Source organism: Lontra canadensis, unplaced genomic scaffold (genome assembly GCF_010015895.1).
Source record: "Lontra canadensis isolate GAN:19392208 unplaced genomic scaffold, GSC_riverotter_1.0 scaffold3, whole genome shotgun sequence".
Taxonomy (NCBI): domain Eukaryota; kingdom Metazoa; phylum Chordata; class Mammalia; order Carnivora; family Mustelidae; genus Lontra; species Lontra canadensis.
Genome location: NW_022630997.1, coordinates 17,456,874 through 17,474,025, shown reverse-complemented (window position 1 = coordinate 17,474,025; position 17,152 = coordinate 17,456,874). Strand labels below are relative to the sequence as shown.

Genomic DNA, 17,152 nt, shown 5'->3' with positions numbered 1-17,152 from the left:
AGAGTACCTATTCGGACTAGTGGGCAGAGGGGAGCATTCCTTGGTCTTGGCATTGGTCTTCTGCATCACTGAGCCGTGGGCTCCTCAGATCACTGACAAGCAGGCTAATCCCAGCCCTGGGGTGTTTGATCCCACCCCCGCCCCCCCACCAGAGCATATAGGGTGGGTGCCAGACTTTTCAACTAGGCTAGTAAAGAAGCTGTGATCCAAGTAAGACCCCAGAAAAGCAAATCATTGGGCCAGCGAGCTGGGCAGGAGCTGGGCAGTGCATGGACACAGGAAGAAGCTTTTCAGGGCCTGGTATTTGGCGAAGGGACCATGAGCTGTGCTGGAATCCCGGGGACAGAAAGGACTACCTGTGACCCAGCCCTTTCCTGGTTATATTTTTTTAGCTCAAGACATAGGGAAATCTTACTCTGTCCCCCAACTCTAGAGGACTGTGGTACAGTCCCAATAGGAAAGCCAGTTCCAAAATGATCTCCAGACCCAGGGAGTCCTGTTCAGAGGAGCTTTGCATGTGGTCGAGGAGGGAAGGGTGGGCAACAAGCCACCAGGGCCGTCCCCACCCCCAGAAAAGGGAAGGATGCTGTGCTCCACTCACTCTGCTGCCCCAGTCCTTGCCACCGAAAATCCAGCTGCAGCTCAGACGATGCACACCGTGGGAGAGCATGCAGACGCCTCTGTCCAGCTGCACTAGGCTGGCTCTGCAGAGCCCTAGGGTGGGGGGGGGGGTATTGGCGGCTCATGCCTCACAGCAGTCAGCGAGGGGGCACAGGGAACCAAGGGATGAGGAAGGAGCTGGGAAGCTTGGGAGAGGCCCTGTGCAGGGCTGGGCCGGAGCTGGTGCTGGCAGGAGTAGGCATGTGATGTGTGATGCTGTTTTGATGCTGTTGCAGGATCATCAGGACCAAAGTTCAGCAGCCTTTCCACCCAACGCCGGATGGGGCTGGGACGGGAGTGACTGCCCCCGGCCACACCATTGGTAAGAGGGCTTAAGGAAGGGAGGAGGGGGGGCCCCACCTAGGAGAGCCAGACACTCTCTCCTGCCGCAGAACCTGCCCATCTACCTGAGGTCCCAGGCCCTCTTTCCCAACCCACACTCTTCCTGAGCTACTAGAGGTCAGGATCTCCCCAAGAGACTCACTCACCAGAACTGTTCTCTGCCTTCTGCCCACATCTCCTTGCAGCTCCTTTTCTGTCTCTGTCTCTGTCTCAATCAAGATTTTCCTTTAGCTTTTAAAAAAAATATTTATTTATTTGACAGAGAGAGACACAGTGAGAAAGGGAACATAAGCAGGGGGAACAGGAGAGGGAGAAGCAGGCTTCCCGCTGAGCAGGGAGCTTCATGAGGGGCCCGATCCCAGGACCCCGGGATTATGACCCGAGCCGAAGGCAGATGCTTACCGCCTGAGCCACCCACATGTTCCCATCCTTTAGCTTTTCCTCTCCCCCTTCCACCTCCTTCCTCATCTTTTGTTTTTATCTGATTCTGTGTCCACTTGCCTCTTTCTCTCCTATCTACCTTCTTACTGCATGTAATTTTTCAAATTATTCTTCTCTTCTCCCCACCTCTGCCTTCTCTCTTTTCCTTCCTCTCTCTGCCTTTCCCTTTCTCTGCATGTGTGGCTCTGGATCTGTTTCCCCCTCTCTGCTCTGCTCCTCATGGCCTCTTTCCTCTTAACCCGTCTCTTCTTGATCTGTCTCTCTCCCCTCCCGTCTGTACTCTGCTGCTTCAGCCTCCTTCTGTACTGATCCTTGCTCATGGCCTCTCGGAGACATGACCCAGGCCCACCGCAACCCCAGCTAATATCCCCTGCCATATAGTCTTCCCTTTGACCCAAGGGCCCTTGGTGGGGCTGTAGCCATAGATGTGGCCTGGGGCATAAGGGGCTGAAATGTGGTTCTACTTCTCCCGCTGCCCCTCTTGGCAGCTGTCCCCTTCTCTCTGGACCAGCAGGAAGTAGAGTGGCTGGTCCAAGCCCTCCTGAAGTTGGCAGGAGCTGTAGTTTCTGAGGCCATGTTACAGCGTGTGCCGGGAAGCAGGGCTGGGCCAGGCTGTACCCGAGTTGATCACTGTACAGTGAGTGTTTTCACTAACCTGTGCCCTGAGGGAGAAATGAGGAGCTTCTCAAGTGATTTCAAGTCCAGAAGCAACTGGTAGAGAGGAGCCATGGCCTCCTGGGCAATATCACGCCCATTCTTGTATCTCCTAGAGTGTCAGAGACGGAGACTAGAAAGCCACTGCCTCTGAAACAAAGTTGGTAAAGGCCGACCCAGGAGCCTAGAGACCGTGAGCTGGGGTGTGTTTAGAAGGGTCAGGCCGGCCCCAGGGGTGGCTGGCTATGCAGGGAGGCCTGCTAGGAGCTGCGCTTTCTGCAGAAACACCGAGTCACTCTTGGGATTGAGTCAGGGTTGGTGTTTCCCTCCATCCTCAGGAAGTGAGTTGAAGGGCCCAGAGGAGTCTCTGGGGTGAAGACCTGGGGCTGTAGAGCCCTGCGTTCCCCGTAAACCTCAGAGGACAAAGAGGACTATGAGCTCCCCATCCCTCTTACTGCCTCTGCCCCTCTCTGCCCCCAGCCCTGGGGCTTCGGCCTGTAATCACAGCTGTTATCCTGATGGCCTTTCCTCCTTATTCTCATCCAGTTCCCAGTACGGCCTCCCCTCCTGTTTCCAGCGCCTCCAATGATCCAGTGGGATCCTACTCCATCAATGGGATCCTGGGGATCCCTCGCTCCAATGGTGAGAAGAGGAAACGTGATGAAGGTAGGGAGGAGGGAAGAGGCTTGGCTTCCCTGTGCATGCTTTGTCCTTGGACTCGGAGCTCCGGTTTCGGCCCGGCCTCGCAGCTGCTCTGCTGTGAGATCAGTTTTAGTAGCAAGGCCCAGGTCCCCCCACTGCCCTGCTGGCTCCTGGAGAGGGAGGCAGGCTGCTGGCCATCAGCTTCACCATCTGCTCTGCAGCCTCAGTGGCCTCCTCTTCTGCTGGGACTGCCCCTAACATCCCAGCGGGGTGCAAGGGTGAGAGCATGAGCCGTGTATCTTGGGAGGTGTCAGGAAGTTGGGGGACAGCTGATCTCTGACCCAGGGATTAAAGACCAATCTGTCCTTGTTCTTACCTGATCCCAACCCATCAGAAGATGGGGGCATGACGTCACGTGCGGCTGACCCAGGTTGACACATGGATTCTGCACACCGCCCCCCTGGCCCCACTGAAACCACTCAGGGAGCTGGACATGGGCCTTCTGTACTCCGCCCTATGGGAGGAGACACCACTCAGGCTCTTGTCTGCCCCCTCCCCCCTACTCCCTGTTCCAGGTAATGCTTTAAGGTGTGGCCAAGACTGTTGGGCAGGGAGTTCAGGGGAGGGAGAAATGAAGAGGAGGAAGAGGGGAAAGGACTGGAAGAGGGAGTGGTGGCCAGGAGCTTGGGAGAAGGCGTTTTATAAATGTTGAGACATGAGTCCCTTGGTGACCATCTGATTCTCTTCCGATGAGAGAAGGGCCCATGGCACAGAGCCCACAAGCCCAGGCCGGTGGAGACACCACTGTCTGGACCCTGCTTCCTGTCCTGGTCTCATGGTCCCTGCTGGGGAAGCAGTAACCTTCTGGTCTAGGGAGGGTGTATGATTTTAAAGGTACCTCCCATGAAATAGAATCCTCTAGAGATGAACATAAAGGGGCACTGAATATCCCATTCACCAGGACGGTCCCAATTTATGCTTTTTGTCTCTGCATCTTGGCCCATTGGCATCTCTTTTTTCTCTCAAAAATGTCCTGTTTGGATAATAAATCACATGGCCATCCCAAGCATAGACAAGCCTTTGATTGGGGTAGCGTTTGAGGGTAAGGAATGGAGAAAAGGGACAAAAGTGAGATTCCCTGGGCCCAGGCTGAGGGCAAAGAGAGTGTGAAAGCCCCAGACTCCAGCGGAAGGGACGGAGCATGGGAGAGGCCTGGGTCTGGCAAGACAGTGATGACCTGGTGCTGGCCTCCTTCCAGAAGCCCTAATGGCCTCGTTTCACAGGGAAACAGCTTGTCTGGCTCTATTTCTCCTTCTTCCAAAATATCGAAACCCATTTGGCTGCCACGGCCTTTGCCACTCACTAAATTTCATTGTGGTTGTTTTGGCGGCAGCCCCTGATGGGCAGGGAGAGGCTTTCGGAAAGGCGCTAGGTCCCAGTCCTCCCTGGGGGCTTCCCACACTCCAGCCTTAGCCAGGCGCCCTGGGCACCCTGAGTGGTTTGGAAGATTCTTCCCCAGGCCCCAAGGGTTCCCCCTTTCACCACCAGCCCCTGCATTTTTTAGAGTGTGAGATATCCACCAGGCGGGGCCAGGGGAAGCCATAGGACCCCACTCCCCTGTGTACTCTTCCTTTTTGTCTGTGTTTGGGGCCAAACATGCACTGTTTCCTGGGCTCCTGTGGGCCTCCTGAGAGGAGGCCAGTGCAGGAGGCTGTGGCCACCCAGGGTTGGGCCCAGCCGCCCCAGAACAGAGCGCTCTCCTCCCTGCAACTGATCACCTTCATTGTTTCAAGTCAATTCAATTCAGTGAACCTTTCTTGTGCATCAGCGGCAAGAAAGGCTCGGCGCTGGAGGACCCCAAAGCAGAACAAGATATGATTCTTGTCCTTAAGGAGCTTACAGTCTAGTGGGGCATGTAAATCACGTGAGCCCAGAGAGCAGAAAGGCCCATCAGATAGCTGTGCTGTGATGGAGGTCTGGGCCACACGCCATGGGAACCCAGAGTCGGGAGGGAGTAGCCTGGTGGGAAGGGCTGCATTTCAAGGAGGGGCTTGAATGATGGGTCAGAGGCATGTTCAGAGACAATGGCAGTGTGAAATTCTATCTGGTAGACTGTGCTTTGCGACCAGAAGGTGCTGTGGTGGGAAGACTCACGCATGCTCTGGCAGGGCTGAAGCGGTGAGAGGAAAAGGCTGGGAGGGAAGGCTAAGGCTAAGTGCATGGGTTAGGGCCACAGGAGATCAGCCCAAGACTGGACCATGTTCTTCATTCTGCAGACATGAGTAGCCACTGTAAGTGTCTGAGCAGGAAGGGAGAAGAGCAGGGCTAGGTTTGGGAAGGCCATCCTCCGGCAGGGTGACTGTGATGGCAGCGGGGAGATAGCTCAGGAAGCAGTTGGCATCTTCTAGGTGAGGGCTAATGGGAGCTCTCGGTTTCCCCTATGGCTTAAACAACTACATCCTGGGCCCAGCCAGGGGACAAGGAGGATCTGAGGCCCTACTACTTTTGGGGTGTGGGGGGATGGTTCTCTTGCCTTGACTCCCGCTTCCTCTGGCCAACCCCAGCCCAGGTGGAGCCGCCATTTCCCTGGTAGAAGGCAGCACCTGTGAGGGAAGTCCATTCTCCCTGACCTGCCCCCGTGCCCACCCCTGGCTGCTGCACACAGTTGACCTGTCGGTGGGATCCATGTGGAAGGGAGAGGAAAGGAGAGAGCAAAGGCAGACCTTTTGCAGCTCTGCCCCCTCCCCCATCCTGGGTGCCTCCAGGCAGCCAGGCCCAGTTTGCATTAGGGAGCAGCTCAGATGATTAAGAATAGGAGAGATAATTATGTGTCAAGATGATGTAGCCCAAGTGTGCGGTCAGGCCAAGGTAGCACAGCAGCTGGCAGGCCGGTGGCAGGAGGCAGCCTCAGGCACGGGCTGCAGACACCCAGGTGTGTCCTTCAGCCACCAGGCTTGCGGCACAGGCTACAAGGAAACTGACCGGGGGGGGGGGGGGGGTGCCCTGCAGGGCACTGGCATGGGAGTGGGGATGCATGCCAAGGGACTAGACCTCCAGGGAGCAGAGGGGCCCATCTCGCTCCAGGAGGACCCCGCCGCCCCTCCCTAGGCCCCACGCGCCGTACCCCGAGGGCAAGCCGTGAGCCTTTCTGTCCTCAAGGAAACCGCTCCAGCTCCTGCCTCTGGGTACAGCTGGGCCTATTCTTCAGCTCTAACAATGTCACGGTGGTGGGCATTAGTGAGGACAATCTCTGCAGCGTGTGCTGGCATTACTGGAGACAATCTCAGCGGTAGTTATTGGTGTTCACAGTGATAATACCCAGAGCATTATTGGCATTGGCACTCGGAATATGGACGGCGTTATTAGTATCTGCAACAATCATATCTGTGGAGATATTAGTAAAGGGCCGATCAGCTGTGACTCCGGGGAAAAGGGAACTGACAGTGTCTGTGAGCCTGCCTGAGATGCCTTCTCATGCCATTGGAGGTATGGGAAAATCCCTGGACTTTCCTTTGAGACATGTGCTAGTCAAGAAGCTTTGACACTGTCCACCTACCTGAGTCCAGGATCTCCCAGAATGAGACAGGCAGATGGACCAAGGGTAGACGAGGAAGCTATGTCACAAAGCATCCAGAAGCCAGGCTCTCTCCATCAGTCGGAGAAGGTAGATCCCCAGTTAGTGCCCTGCTAAGATCCTTACCTCTTTTTGGCTATGATTTCAGTTGAGTATATTAGAGTCCCTTGAAGGGACACTGCTTCCCTGAATACTGTATGCCCTGGTTTATGTGTCTGGAAGATAGAGACTCTTGTATTTTTTCAGGCTGGAAAACCAGAGTCCTTTGCCTTCACCCAGTTGCTTTTGGCCATCGCCTAAAGCATCGCTGTCCATGCGTGTTGTTGATGCACGGAGCAATTACATAACTTGTCCAAAAATCCAAATGAAGTCATATGGCATGAGGCTGGTTATCTGTGTGAAGGAAGGTGTGTTGGTATCATCCTTTGATGTGTGGGCTTGCAGGGGGCTGTGATTTTGCATTCCATTAATTAGGTACACAATGAGTTGCGTGGTTAAGAGGTGCCCAACCCCATGCAGGGGTGTATTTGCAGACTGGGAGGGTTGCAAGGAAACGGCTCTGTCCTGTCACTGCCTTTAATAGCTCCCTTCTGCTTTGGATGTAGCCATAACTGGAAAAAGAGCCTTGTTTCCTGAGTTAGTTAAGTGTTGCTCAGGTTAGACGTGGAGCAAACGAGGGGATTTGGTGGTGGCAATGAGCAGCGCCTTCCCAGTCAAGGAGCCCTGGCTTTGGGCAAGAAGAGGCTGCAGGACCCCTGCCCAGCAAGGAGGAGGACGAGGGTGCCAGGTGGAGGCAAGCAGGCTGTCCCTGGAGTGGCGTGGCTGGGCAGTGCGGCTCAGTGGGGAAAGGTGTGTGCCCCTGGAGTGGGGCACCCCCCCGCCCCAGGGTTGGAATCCCAGTGGCTCGGGCAGATTGCTCAACCTTGATCAGCTCAGTCTTCTCTATACAATGGAGATGGCATCGCACTCACTTCAGGGAGACTGTGGAGAGGACCACACAGAAGCACGGATACAGCGTTGAGCCAACTCCATCTTGGAAGGCAGGTCGTCGTGGGTCTGCGGGGGAGGACCTAATCGGCAGGTTTATACTTTGAAGGAAAGTGAAGTCATCTCAGAATAAAACCTATTTGGGCCCACGTTCCATTCTTGGTTCAGGAAACTGACACTGGGACAAGCTCACAGGGATGGGGCCAGGGAGTGGGGGAAAGATGTCAGCCACCCGTGTGTGATCGGGAGGACCTTTGTCCATCTCTGCGTGGGCATTTGCTGTGTGGTTATCTGTGTGGGCCACGTGTCCTCTCTTAATGTCCAAAAGCATTTCAGATGCGCATAATTAAATCTAGGACCCCTTCTTTTCTAACATGGAGGCATCCCTCCCTCTCTCCATTGCTGTGCATTTCTGCTCTCACATGTAAGTGTATTTATTTAGCTAGGGAAACGTGTGCGTGTTGTTTTATGCACACCATGTAATTTTTTACGTGGTTTATGCAAATATGGGTAAATGTGCGTTTTCCACCATTCTGAGATCTTTGGGTAAAAAGGGGCATGGAATGCCTGTACGGGGCAGGTGTGCAGTCTTCTAGGTAGTGTATATACTTAAAGAGACAACCAGGTGTGAGCAGGTGTGTGTCCGCCAGCACTAGTGAACAGAGAGAGCTCTAGGCCAGGCCTGAGCCTTTGAAGCCTCCGCCATCCGAGTCCACAGGTGTATAGAGTGTCACCCAAAAGATCCCATAGGCACCACCTTGCATTCTGGAGGCAAAAGGATGGGCTGTCCTGAGCCTGCCTCCTGGTTTGCCTGGGGCCTAAGGCCGGGGAGACTGAGGCTGGGAACCCTTACACCCTCAGGCTGTGTGGGAGTTGTCACTCAGAAACCTCACAGCCCTTGCAGGAGGAGCCTGGTCTCCTAATCTCCGGGTCTTGTCCCCAGTCTTCTACCTGCCTGTCTTTCGGGATCTCTCAGTGTCTGTCTGTCTCTTATTTGCTCTAGTCGAGGTATACACTGATCCTGCCCACATTAGAGGAGGTGGAGGTTTGCATCTGGTCTGGACTTTAAGAGGTATGGGGGACAGAGGGAATATGGCGTGGGGGTCAGGGGACAGAGCTGGGGGGTGGTGGTTAGAGATAATTCAGAGGGTGGGCTCCTAAGAGCCAGGGAGCGGAAACAAGGAGGTGGGTCAGTCTTCCACTGGGAAACCAAGAGGCTAACAGAGTCTCAGGGCTCGGATCACTTAGGCCACGGGCCACTGCCGGGTTTGGGGGCTAAGGCCCCAGCAGCCTGGAGGGTCAGACACTCCGTGGATGGGGGGCACTTTTTCCAGCCCTTGGAAAAACAAAGAACAGATCGGGTAGTAAAACAAAAGCAAAGGAGACCTGGAAGCACCTGACAGCCCTAATTCATCACGGCCCAAGTTTTTTCCTGTGTTCCCATTATATTTGTTTGTAAAAGTGGAAATCAATTTTGAAGGTAATTTTCTGGAAAGAATGGAAGGGAGGTGGGAGGGCCGGATAAGGCAGAGATGGTAAAAGGAAAAATTTAGGCCAGGCACAGCCCAGGGGCAGCTCTTGGCAAGGTGAAAGAAAATTGCATATTCAATCTCCATCCATGAATCTCCCTCACTACTGCCCGCCTCCTGCTTGAAAACAATGAAGGCTTTTTCCCAACGCTGGGCAGGGCCTCCGTATCAGCCTCACTTTAACTTCAGGGTCATTAATTCCCTGATTATTGAAGGAGAAGAGAGGGTTGCAGCATCGTCAATTTCGAAGGCACACCCCCCCACCACCACCCTCCATGTGATCGGCCCTGGCTGGTGGGCTGGGGTGGGGGGCAGCCAGGGTGAGGTGAGGTGTTGTTTCCAAAGAGCAAAGGGGTGGGGAGGGAGGAAATGGGGAGCCAAGCGGACTGGGGGGAAGGCAGGCAGGAGGAGGGTGGAGGAAGGCAGTCATTACTGCATACCTCTGTTGTGTTGTTATTGCAAATTAAAAGTAGCATGTTCCACTCCACAGCTATCTTTGGGGAGGGAGGGGCACCAAGGGAGGTGGGGGATCTTATCATTGCTTCTTCAGCAGACCAGCCGTGGTGTCACCGTGTGAGGTGACATTTGAATTTACAATTCCGCTGAGAAAAGCCATTAATTCACAAATTAACATTTCTCCCTCTCCCTCTCTCTTTAACACTCTCTCCCTCTCTCACATGGATGTGCAAGCAATTGAAAAGACAAAGGAAATAGCCTTAAGGAAGAGACTTTACTGCTAGTCTGTCTGTGCTGAGATGGCTCCCCCTGCTTCCAGATAGATAAACCAATTACCTGAGCCGCCCTGCTCCTGGCCGCCCGCGCTCGCCTCCTTTTGTAGGCGGCCTCGGTGGCCGGACTACACTCAGGGTAGCTCATTAATGTAAAGCAGGCGTGCCCTGGTCACCAGTCTCTCTTCCCCACTCTCTTCTTGGAGGGGCAGCGGGAGGAGTGCTGGTGTCAGAAGAGGCAGACGAGGAGGACCCCCCACACACACCAGGGGAAGAGGAGAGGCTGCCTGGCCCTGGGACTTCCCCTGCGCCTCCTGGAGAAGGCCGGTGGGGGACGGCCGCAGGTGGGCTCTGCTTGGGAGGGTGGCGTGAGGCAGGAGCCAGAGCCTGACTCCCTCTGGCCTTTTGGTCCAGATGCCAAGGACAGCCAGAAGCAGAGAGCAGTCGGAGCACAGCTTGCGTGGGCAGAACCTAGGGAAGTTTTGCAGAGCGTAGGCCTGTTAGTGGGACAGGGTTCTGGGCTGAGGGAGCTGGGAGGGGTGTCCAGGAGACACCTTGAGGCTGCACCGTGTTGCAGAATCCTTAACCAGACCCAGCACCTGGGCGCAGCCATGTCTGCATACCCCTTCCTCCTTCCACACCTACGTCCCCAGCCCTCGGCTTCCCTTCTCGAAGAATACCACCCCCCGCCCCACCAACCCAGGAGCACAGAGCCCAGACTCCAGGGTGGTATGCTCTCAGAACCCTGGTGTCAGCTTCCATCCTGGGCAGGAAATCACAGAACCACTGGGAGAGCTTTCGCTCTCCTCCAGGCCCTGGCCAGGCACTGTAAAAAAACATTTTGCTGGCAGAGGGAAGCCGAACAGAGTTGGAGTTTCTCTAAGGAGAGGTCCTCTGTAGATTATGGCTGAAAGGATATGATTTCACATCCCCATACGACCCGGCCCAGGTCATAGACTCCGCCCCTCATGAGGCAGGTCCTGTGAAAGTCCAGAAACCGATCTACATGAAGGCAGTCATCTGTCTGGGCAAGTGTCTGAGTTTTACTGTATCCACAAAGCTCAACCTATGTTCCTTTTCCAACAACTCGTCAAAAACCTGGCTAATGTCCACTCCAGTCCGAGAAAGAGTTAAGACACTGAAGAAAAAGAGAAATCCTCTTATGAGCACACACTCGTTGTTATGATTCTATCTTCCCAGTAACCTGGGAGATCAGACCGTTGGTACCCGAGAGGGGAGTTTCTCTGAGATGGATCACCTATTTTAGCCCCATTTTCTGGGGAATGTCGGCCATGAGCCTGTTGAACACTGATCATATTGTTACCCAGAAGTAGGGGTAGGTTATGTCGATATTTTATTTGGCGTCTGTGCACCCGTGGACTTGCTTTTGTCTGTGGAGAAGGACCAGGGTTTGGCCATGGCTCTGTGTACTTGGCCAGGGTGTGTGGATTCGTACGTAAATCTCTGCGTTCACCCCAGAGACCGGCAGCCAGATCACTAAGCGGTGTGGTTCCCCAGCTCACAGTTCATGCCACCGTGAAGAGTTATATTTTCTTGATTGAGGAAGACCATTGAGGTCTAGCACAAAAGAAGCTATGACAGACAGGTCGCCCCTGCGCCCAGGAGAGAATGGACATATCTGCCGTGGAGGGGTTCCCTGTGTCCCTCCACCATTGGAAACCGGGGTGGGGGTAGCGTAGTACCCGAACTTTCCCAGCCAAGGTGTCAGGTCCTCCTGCCGCCCCCTACGTCCGTGCCCTCCTGCGCAAGTGTGTGCACACACCCGTCTTGTCAGAATGTGTCTTCACCTCCTGTCTTCCCCGCAGCAACCTCCTTCCAGCCCTGAAGGTAGGCATCAGTCTCCTTCCTCCACCGGCAAGGGCACCAGGCGAGAAATCCGCGGCCTCAGCTCTGCCCTTCTCCCCCAAGTGCAGGCTCTGGATGTGGGAGGGAGAAGCCGGGCCCTGCTGACCCTGGGCTCCCCTCCCCAGGCACCTCCTCCTCCTCGGCAGGCCAAGGGGCAGCTGCAAAGGGCAGGGGCGTGGGGGACACTTTAGGAAAAGGGCTTGGGAGGCAGGCAGGCCAGACGGCTGCCTGCCGGAGGAGTGGGTCTGAGCCTACTGGCTGCCCACGGAGGAGCCCTGAGCTCAGAGTCTTCCCTGCCTGCCTTCCCCGGGGACCACGGTGGCCCACGCCTGCAGGGACCCTCCGGGACCTTCCCCATCCTGCCCTGGGTGGGGGCGCAAAGGCAAGGAGGGTGGGGGAGGGCTGGGCCTGGCTCTGGGGCTGGGAGACAGATCACGAGCCTCTAGCCGAGTTGCAGGAGAGCCAGTAATTCAAACCATCCTGACCCTTCGGTGAACCTGAACCTGCTGACCTTGACAACGCCAGACAAGGGAGGCCTCACAAACCTCAACCTGCACGAAGGCCTCGCCTTCGCTCCCTCCCTTCCTTGGAGCCCCAGGGCCCAGCCTCCAGGTGGCTCCTCATTTGGCTGTCCCCACCACACATCAGTATCCCTCCCTCCCCGAAGGACCCCCTCCAGCCCCCGCCTGCCTCAGAATGCTCTCTGTGTGCGAGGCTCCACTGGAGACCCTCCTCGCACCTCGCAGAGGGGCCCCCCACCGCCAGGCCAAGGGGTTCTCCTTTAAACACAGCTTTCACGCCCTGTGCATTCTCCTCCTGCCTGAGCCTTGATCTTTTTCAGAAGTACTGGCTATAGTATGCGTGTGTGCGCGTGTGGGGTCTGGGTGCACACAAGGGCAAGGATAAAATGTGATCAAGACAGAGCGGGCAGAGGAGGGAAGAAAAGCCCAAGGAAAGCAGCACCAGGAACCTGCATTAAGATAAATGCAGTTTATGAAGTTTATGCTTCCCTCCTAGGGAGAGCTGGATTCCATTCAACAGCCTCTCAGAGCCTGGCAAACAGCTCCTGAAGCAGAAAGTGCGGGCAGGAGCTCATGCAAGCCATTGACAGAGGCAGGGATGCATAGACACACTCTCTCTCTCTCTCTCTCTCTCTCATCCACGGGCTCACACAGATCTCCCTAGCCTCCAGCTGACTGCAAAGTCTGGATGGAGGGGTGCAGATGGTGTGTTTGGTAGGAGTGACTCTAAGAGCTTCACTTTCCTTCCCTCTCACCTGCCCAGCACCACCCCCCCAATCTTCCTCTCCTTTGGTGGTGTGGCCCACCCAGGCACCCAACCAGTGAGCAGACTGGCGGCATGGCAAGCGGGACCGAGGGCTGCGTGGACCCCTGGTACAGCCGGCCTGTAAAAGCTGCTCTGTGTGAGGGGCAGTGGGGACGGTCTCAGGCAGATCGTTGTGGTAAAAGGGACCAGAATGCGGTCTCCCAGGAAACTATCTTTTTTCTGACACTGGGATTCCTTTTCTCTGGTATCTTGGTCTAGGCCAGCTGGGTACCTTGTAGCTCTTGAAGACAGCTGTTGGAGTCTCTTAAGGAGAAACAGAGACAGTGTATTTTTTTCCTGGGACTTCAAAGAAAATGAATGATTGGCAAGATTAAGGATAAGGGCTCTCAGAGGGACTTATGAGCAAGGTGGGCTATCTGCTCTTCTGGGGGTTTCTTTGTGTGCACAAGCACATGGGTTCACGTGTTCATATACTAATCATGTAAATGGGCTGGAGTCATTGACTTTGGAGGAAAGGGGAGTGTGTAGTAAAGGCCTTCACTCTGACCCTTGGGATTGACATTCCCTTGCTTCGGTGACAGGCCTTAGCTGGGGATGGGACACAGGGAGGGGAAGTCTGTCTCCTGCCTCTCCCCAGGAACTTGGTGTCCCTGTTCAAGTTCCACCAGGAGCTGGGACAGAGGAGGATAGCAGAGGTAGAGTCATCCAAAGGCGGACTGTGGAGGGAAAAAGAGTTGAAAGGAAAGCGAAGGATGGGCAGAAATTGCTGATTATGGAGAATGCTCTGGAAGCCAGGAGATGCCAGGCATGGAGGGAGGCAGAAACTGGCCAAGGATGGCTTTCGCCCTTTCTCTCCCCTTCTCTCTCCTCTCCCCTCCCTCCTCCCCTCCCTTCCTCTCCTCATTCCTCCCCTCTTCCCGCCACACATCTTTATTGGTTCTGGTAATAGCGTTGATTTGCATGTCAGGCAAAGCCTTGCTACACACACAGAAAGAAAACCCCAGCCGTGGAGGCTGGCAGTGTCAGCTCTCGCTGTTGTTCGACAGTGTAAAATTAAATTAATAAAGCCCCCAACACAGGAAAACATAACAGGAAATTAATGGCCTTTACTGTCGCTCTGATGCAGTCATTTGCAACCCTGCTTTCCGCACCAAAGACTTCATAAATGCAAGCAGTTTCTCTAAACAAGCATACTTAGGGCGGCCTGCTATGTAATTTTTCGCCTTGCTTGTGTCCTTTGAGCTAACAAAGCCCCCTTCCCTCCTGGCTCCAGAGAGGTTTCTAACTGGCCCTGGCCCCAGCTGGAACCCAGAACCAGGCAGAAGGTCCCAGCCCTGTCCTGAGAGCCCACATAGGGCTGGAGGAGGACTCATCCCCACACAGACAGACGGACGCTGGGCCAGCCCTCCTTCCCCACTGAGGGCCAGGGAGCCTGGAGCCCTAGCCTCTGCCAGCCGGCCAGCAGGAAGGCACAGCGCCTGCTCTCAAGCAGGAAAGTTGATCACTCTGGGGAATTCACCCAAACCCACCCAGGGCTCACCCTTCCCCTTTCTCTGTACAGTTCAGTTCTCTCTTCACTGCCTGTTCACTCTCCTCCTGTCATTGCCTCTGGTCACCCCTTCCCTCCCACTTTACCTCTGCCTGCTCCCCCACCCACTTCCTAGATGGGTCACACGCACTCACGGTGGCTGTGTGTCAGCCGTGGGGGCTCTTGCCCTTCTTTGCTACAGGTGCCTGGGGATTTGGGGACGGGGGCGGACTAGCTTATTCAGGAGGGGGGAGGTCACTGTACTGGTATAATTCTCTGGAGGTCTAGGTCTCCCGTCTACTGTTTGGTGAGGAACTGTGAGGGTCACGTCTCTGTCCTCAGGCAGATTTCCTATAAGCTGTTTCAGACAGCTGAGAGTCTATGGTTTTCCTTTGGTGTGTAAATAGTGGAATATTGAGAAAACTTACATCTCTGGCGAGCTTTGTATCAGTGTGGGTTCAAGTGCCCACTGTGTTGGGATGTATGAGAGGAAAAAATAACCAGGAGGACATGAGTCTCCAGGAATTTATAATCTACTGGGGGAGGCAAGGCTATCACACATCAGACAATAAGCTATTAATTAAATGCTGAACCATGTAGCCAAGCATTCACTAGGCATCCAGGGAAGTGGCTAGAACAAGCGGGAGTTGGGACTTGAGCCCCAGAGTACCTAAGATGTGGAGAGACTGTCTCCAGAGACCCCTCCCAGGTGAAGGGAGATCATTTGCTGGACTGAGGATGGTGACAAGGCAAAGTATCAGATTCATAAAGGTCATCTGGTCTTATCCGTCACTCCCGTAGAACTCTCCCTTCTCACAGTTCTGGCTGATGGGCCACAGCCCCTGCCTGCACATAGGACATACATGGACAGTTGTCATTGTTAACAGCACTGCCTTGATTCTGAGTCAGGGTAATGTTGAGGGAAAAACCTTGGAAGCCAAATGTCTGGCTGTGGGGTCCATCTGCTCTCCTTACTGGTTGTGGGACCTTTGGCTATTTACATGATCTCTTTGAATCTCAGGTTCCTCCTCTTTAAAATAGAGACAACAATATTCACCACTTAGAGTGATGGTAAAGATCTCCCTTTGATGCCCTTTCTTCTCTCCCTCCTTTCCATCTGTCCCACCTGGTTTGCTGAGCCCCCGGGTGAATTTTAGTTTCTCACATGATGTGGTCCCTGCACTGGAGGAAGGCTTCCCACCATCCTGGTTGCCCATATCTGAATTCACTCTTGACAGTTAAAGTCTCTCCTACGTGCCCAGTGAACCCTAGAGGCTGGCTAGCCAGTGCCAAGCATGGTAGAACCATGGTCACTCTCCATCTGGAGATTCTGCCTCCATAACCTAACCCAAGATTACATTCGATTTTTTTTAGCAGCTCTGTCAGACTCAAGATCATATCGAGCTCGTGGTCAACGAAAACCTCGAGATCTTTTTCACATCAATTGCTATCAAGCCAGGTCTACCCCATTCTGCACTTGGATAATTGATTTTTTTTTTTTTTAACCTAAACATAGGGCATTCCATTTATCCCTGTTGAATTCCATCTTGTTGGTTTGGGCTCTTAATTCTACCTGCTTAAGATCATAAGGGTGTCTTCTGTAGCATCATCCTAATCGGGTTTTTTTTATAAGAATTATTTGCCTTGGGGCACCTGGGTGGCTCAGTCGGTTAGGTTAAGCGTCTGCTTTCAGCTCAGGTCATGCATGATCTCAGGGTCCTGGGATTGAATCCTGCATCGGTCTCTCTCTCTAGCGGCGAGTCTGCTTCTCCCTCTCCCTCTCCCTCTGTGCTGTCTCCCAAATAAATAAATAAATAAAAATCTTCAAAAAAAAAAAAAAAAAGATTTGTCTCTACAATAAAGGAGAGACAGTGGCCCACCAGTGGAAGCTTCCCTCCTGGTTGCAGTAAATGAATGCTTTGGGTACTACTAAGCCCAGCAGCCATCAAGCATTTCACTTTTCTTCATCCTGCCCATAAAATTAGGAAGGGGATTCCCTGTGAAATGTTAACATTCACCACATCCACAGCATTTTCTCAATCAATTAAAAATACAACTTAAGTTGAGCAGATCGAGTGCCTGCTATGTATAAAACATGGCGGGACTGGTTTACAAAAGTAAATAGAATGCAGTTCTTGACTTTGAGAAGCTTCTAATCTAGTAGGGAGGTAAACATGCGCATCATTATACAAGCAGAATGCGATAGATGCTATGATCAAGGTATAAAGTGCTATGATGAGTGTTTAGAAAAGAGAGAGAGCGCACACAGTTGCTTCCAATCAGGGCAGTTAAAAGAGGTTTTAGTGGGGTTAGCATCTGATCTAAGCATTGATAGCTAATGAATGTGCCACAACTTCTTGGTGGGTGCAGGCAGGTTCTGGGGTATCCCCATGTTTTTCCCAGGGCCCACACATTAACTGTATAACAATGTCTTCTAGAAGATTTCCTGACCCTAGCATTAAATTTATTAGAGCGTTATTTGCATGAACCCCCCTCCCTTTCGCAGGGAAGATGGCATTGGGCTTTGTCACTGCCTCATGATTTCATTGTGATTTCTCAAGGATTACCAGCAAAAAATTTAGGATCCTATCCACTTTCTCCTGGAGGGTCCCTGGAGATGAATTATCTGAGCCCAGGGAAAGTTAAGTACATTGAAATAGAGAAGGGTTACCTGGCTGGCCCCCTGCTGATGTGGGCAACTCATGCTGGTCCAATTTTGAAGATTTTGCTTCGGTGGAGAAGAAGGCAAGCAGAGGGAGGGAGGGTCGAGAGGTTCTGCCTCCCCCCCCCCCGCTTTTTTCTTTCTTACTCCCCTTGCCAAGTACTGAACCTAAGCCTGCCTTCCTTTTTGTTCTCTCTTCAGACATAGCTACGAAAGCCCTTTTCTGTTGTCTCAGCTTGTTCTGACCTTTTG

At 53.6% G+C, this 17,152-nt stretch overlaps 1 protein-coding gene across 1 annotated transcript in view; it reads left to right on the top strand.

Moving 5' to 3' along the window:
* Positions 1-17,152, top strand: part of PAX2 (paired box 2) — a 79,786-nt gene that overhangs the window by 31,961 nt on the left and 30,673 nt on the right. The window contains 2 exon segments of the mRNA XM_032882251.1: positions 897-982; positions 2,644-2,763. Of these exon segments, the coding sequence (XP_032738142.1) occupies positions 897-982; positions 2,644-2,763 (206 nt within the window).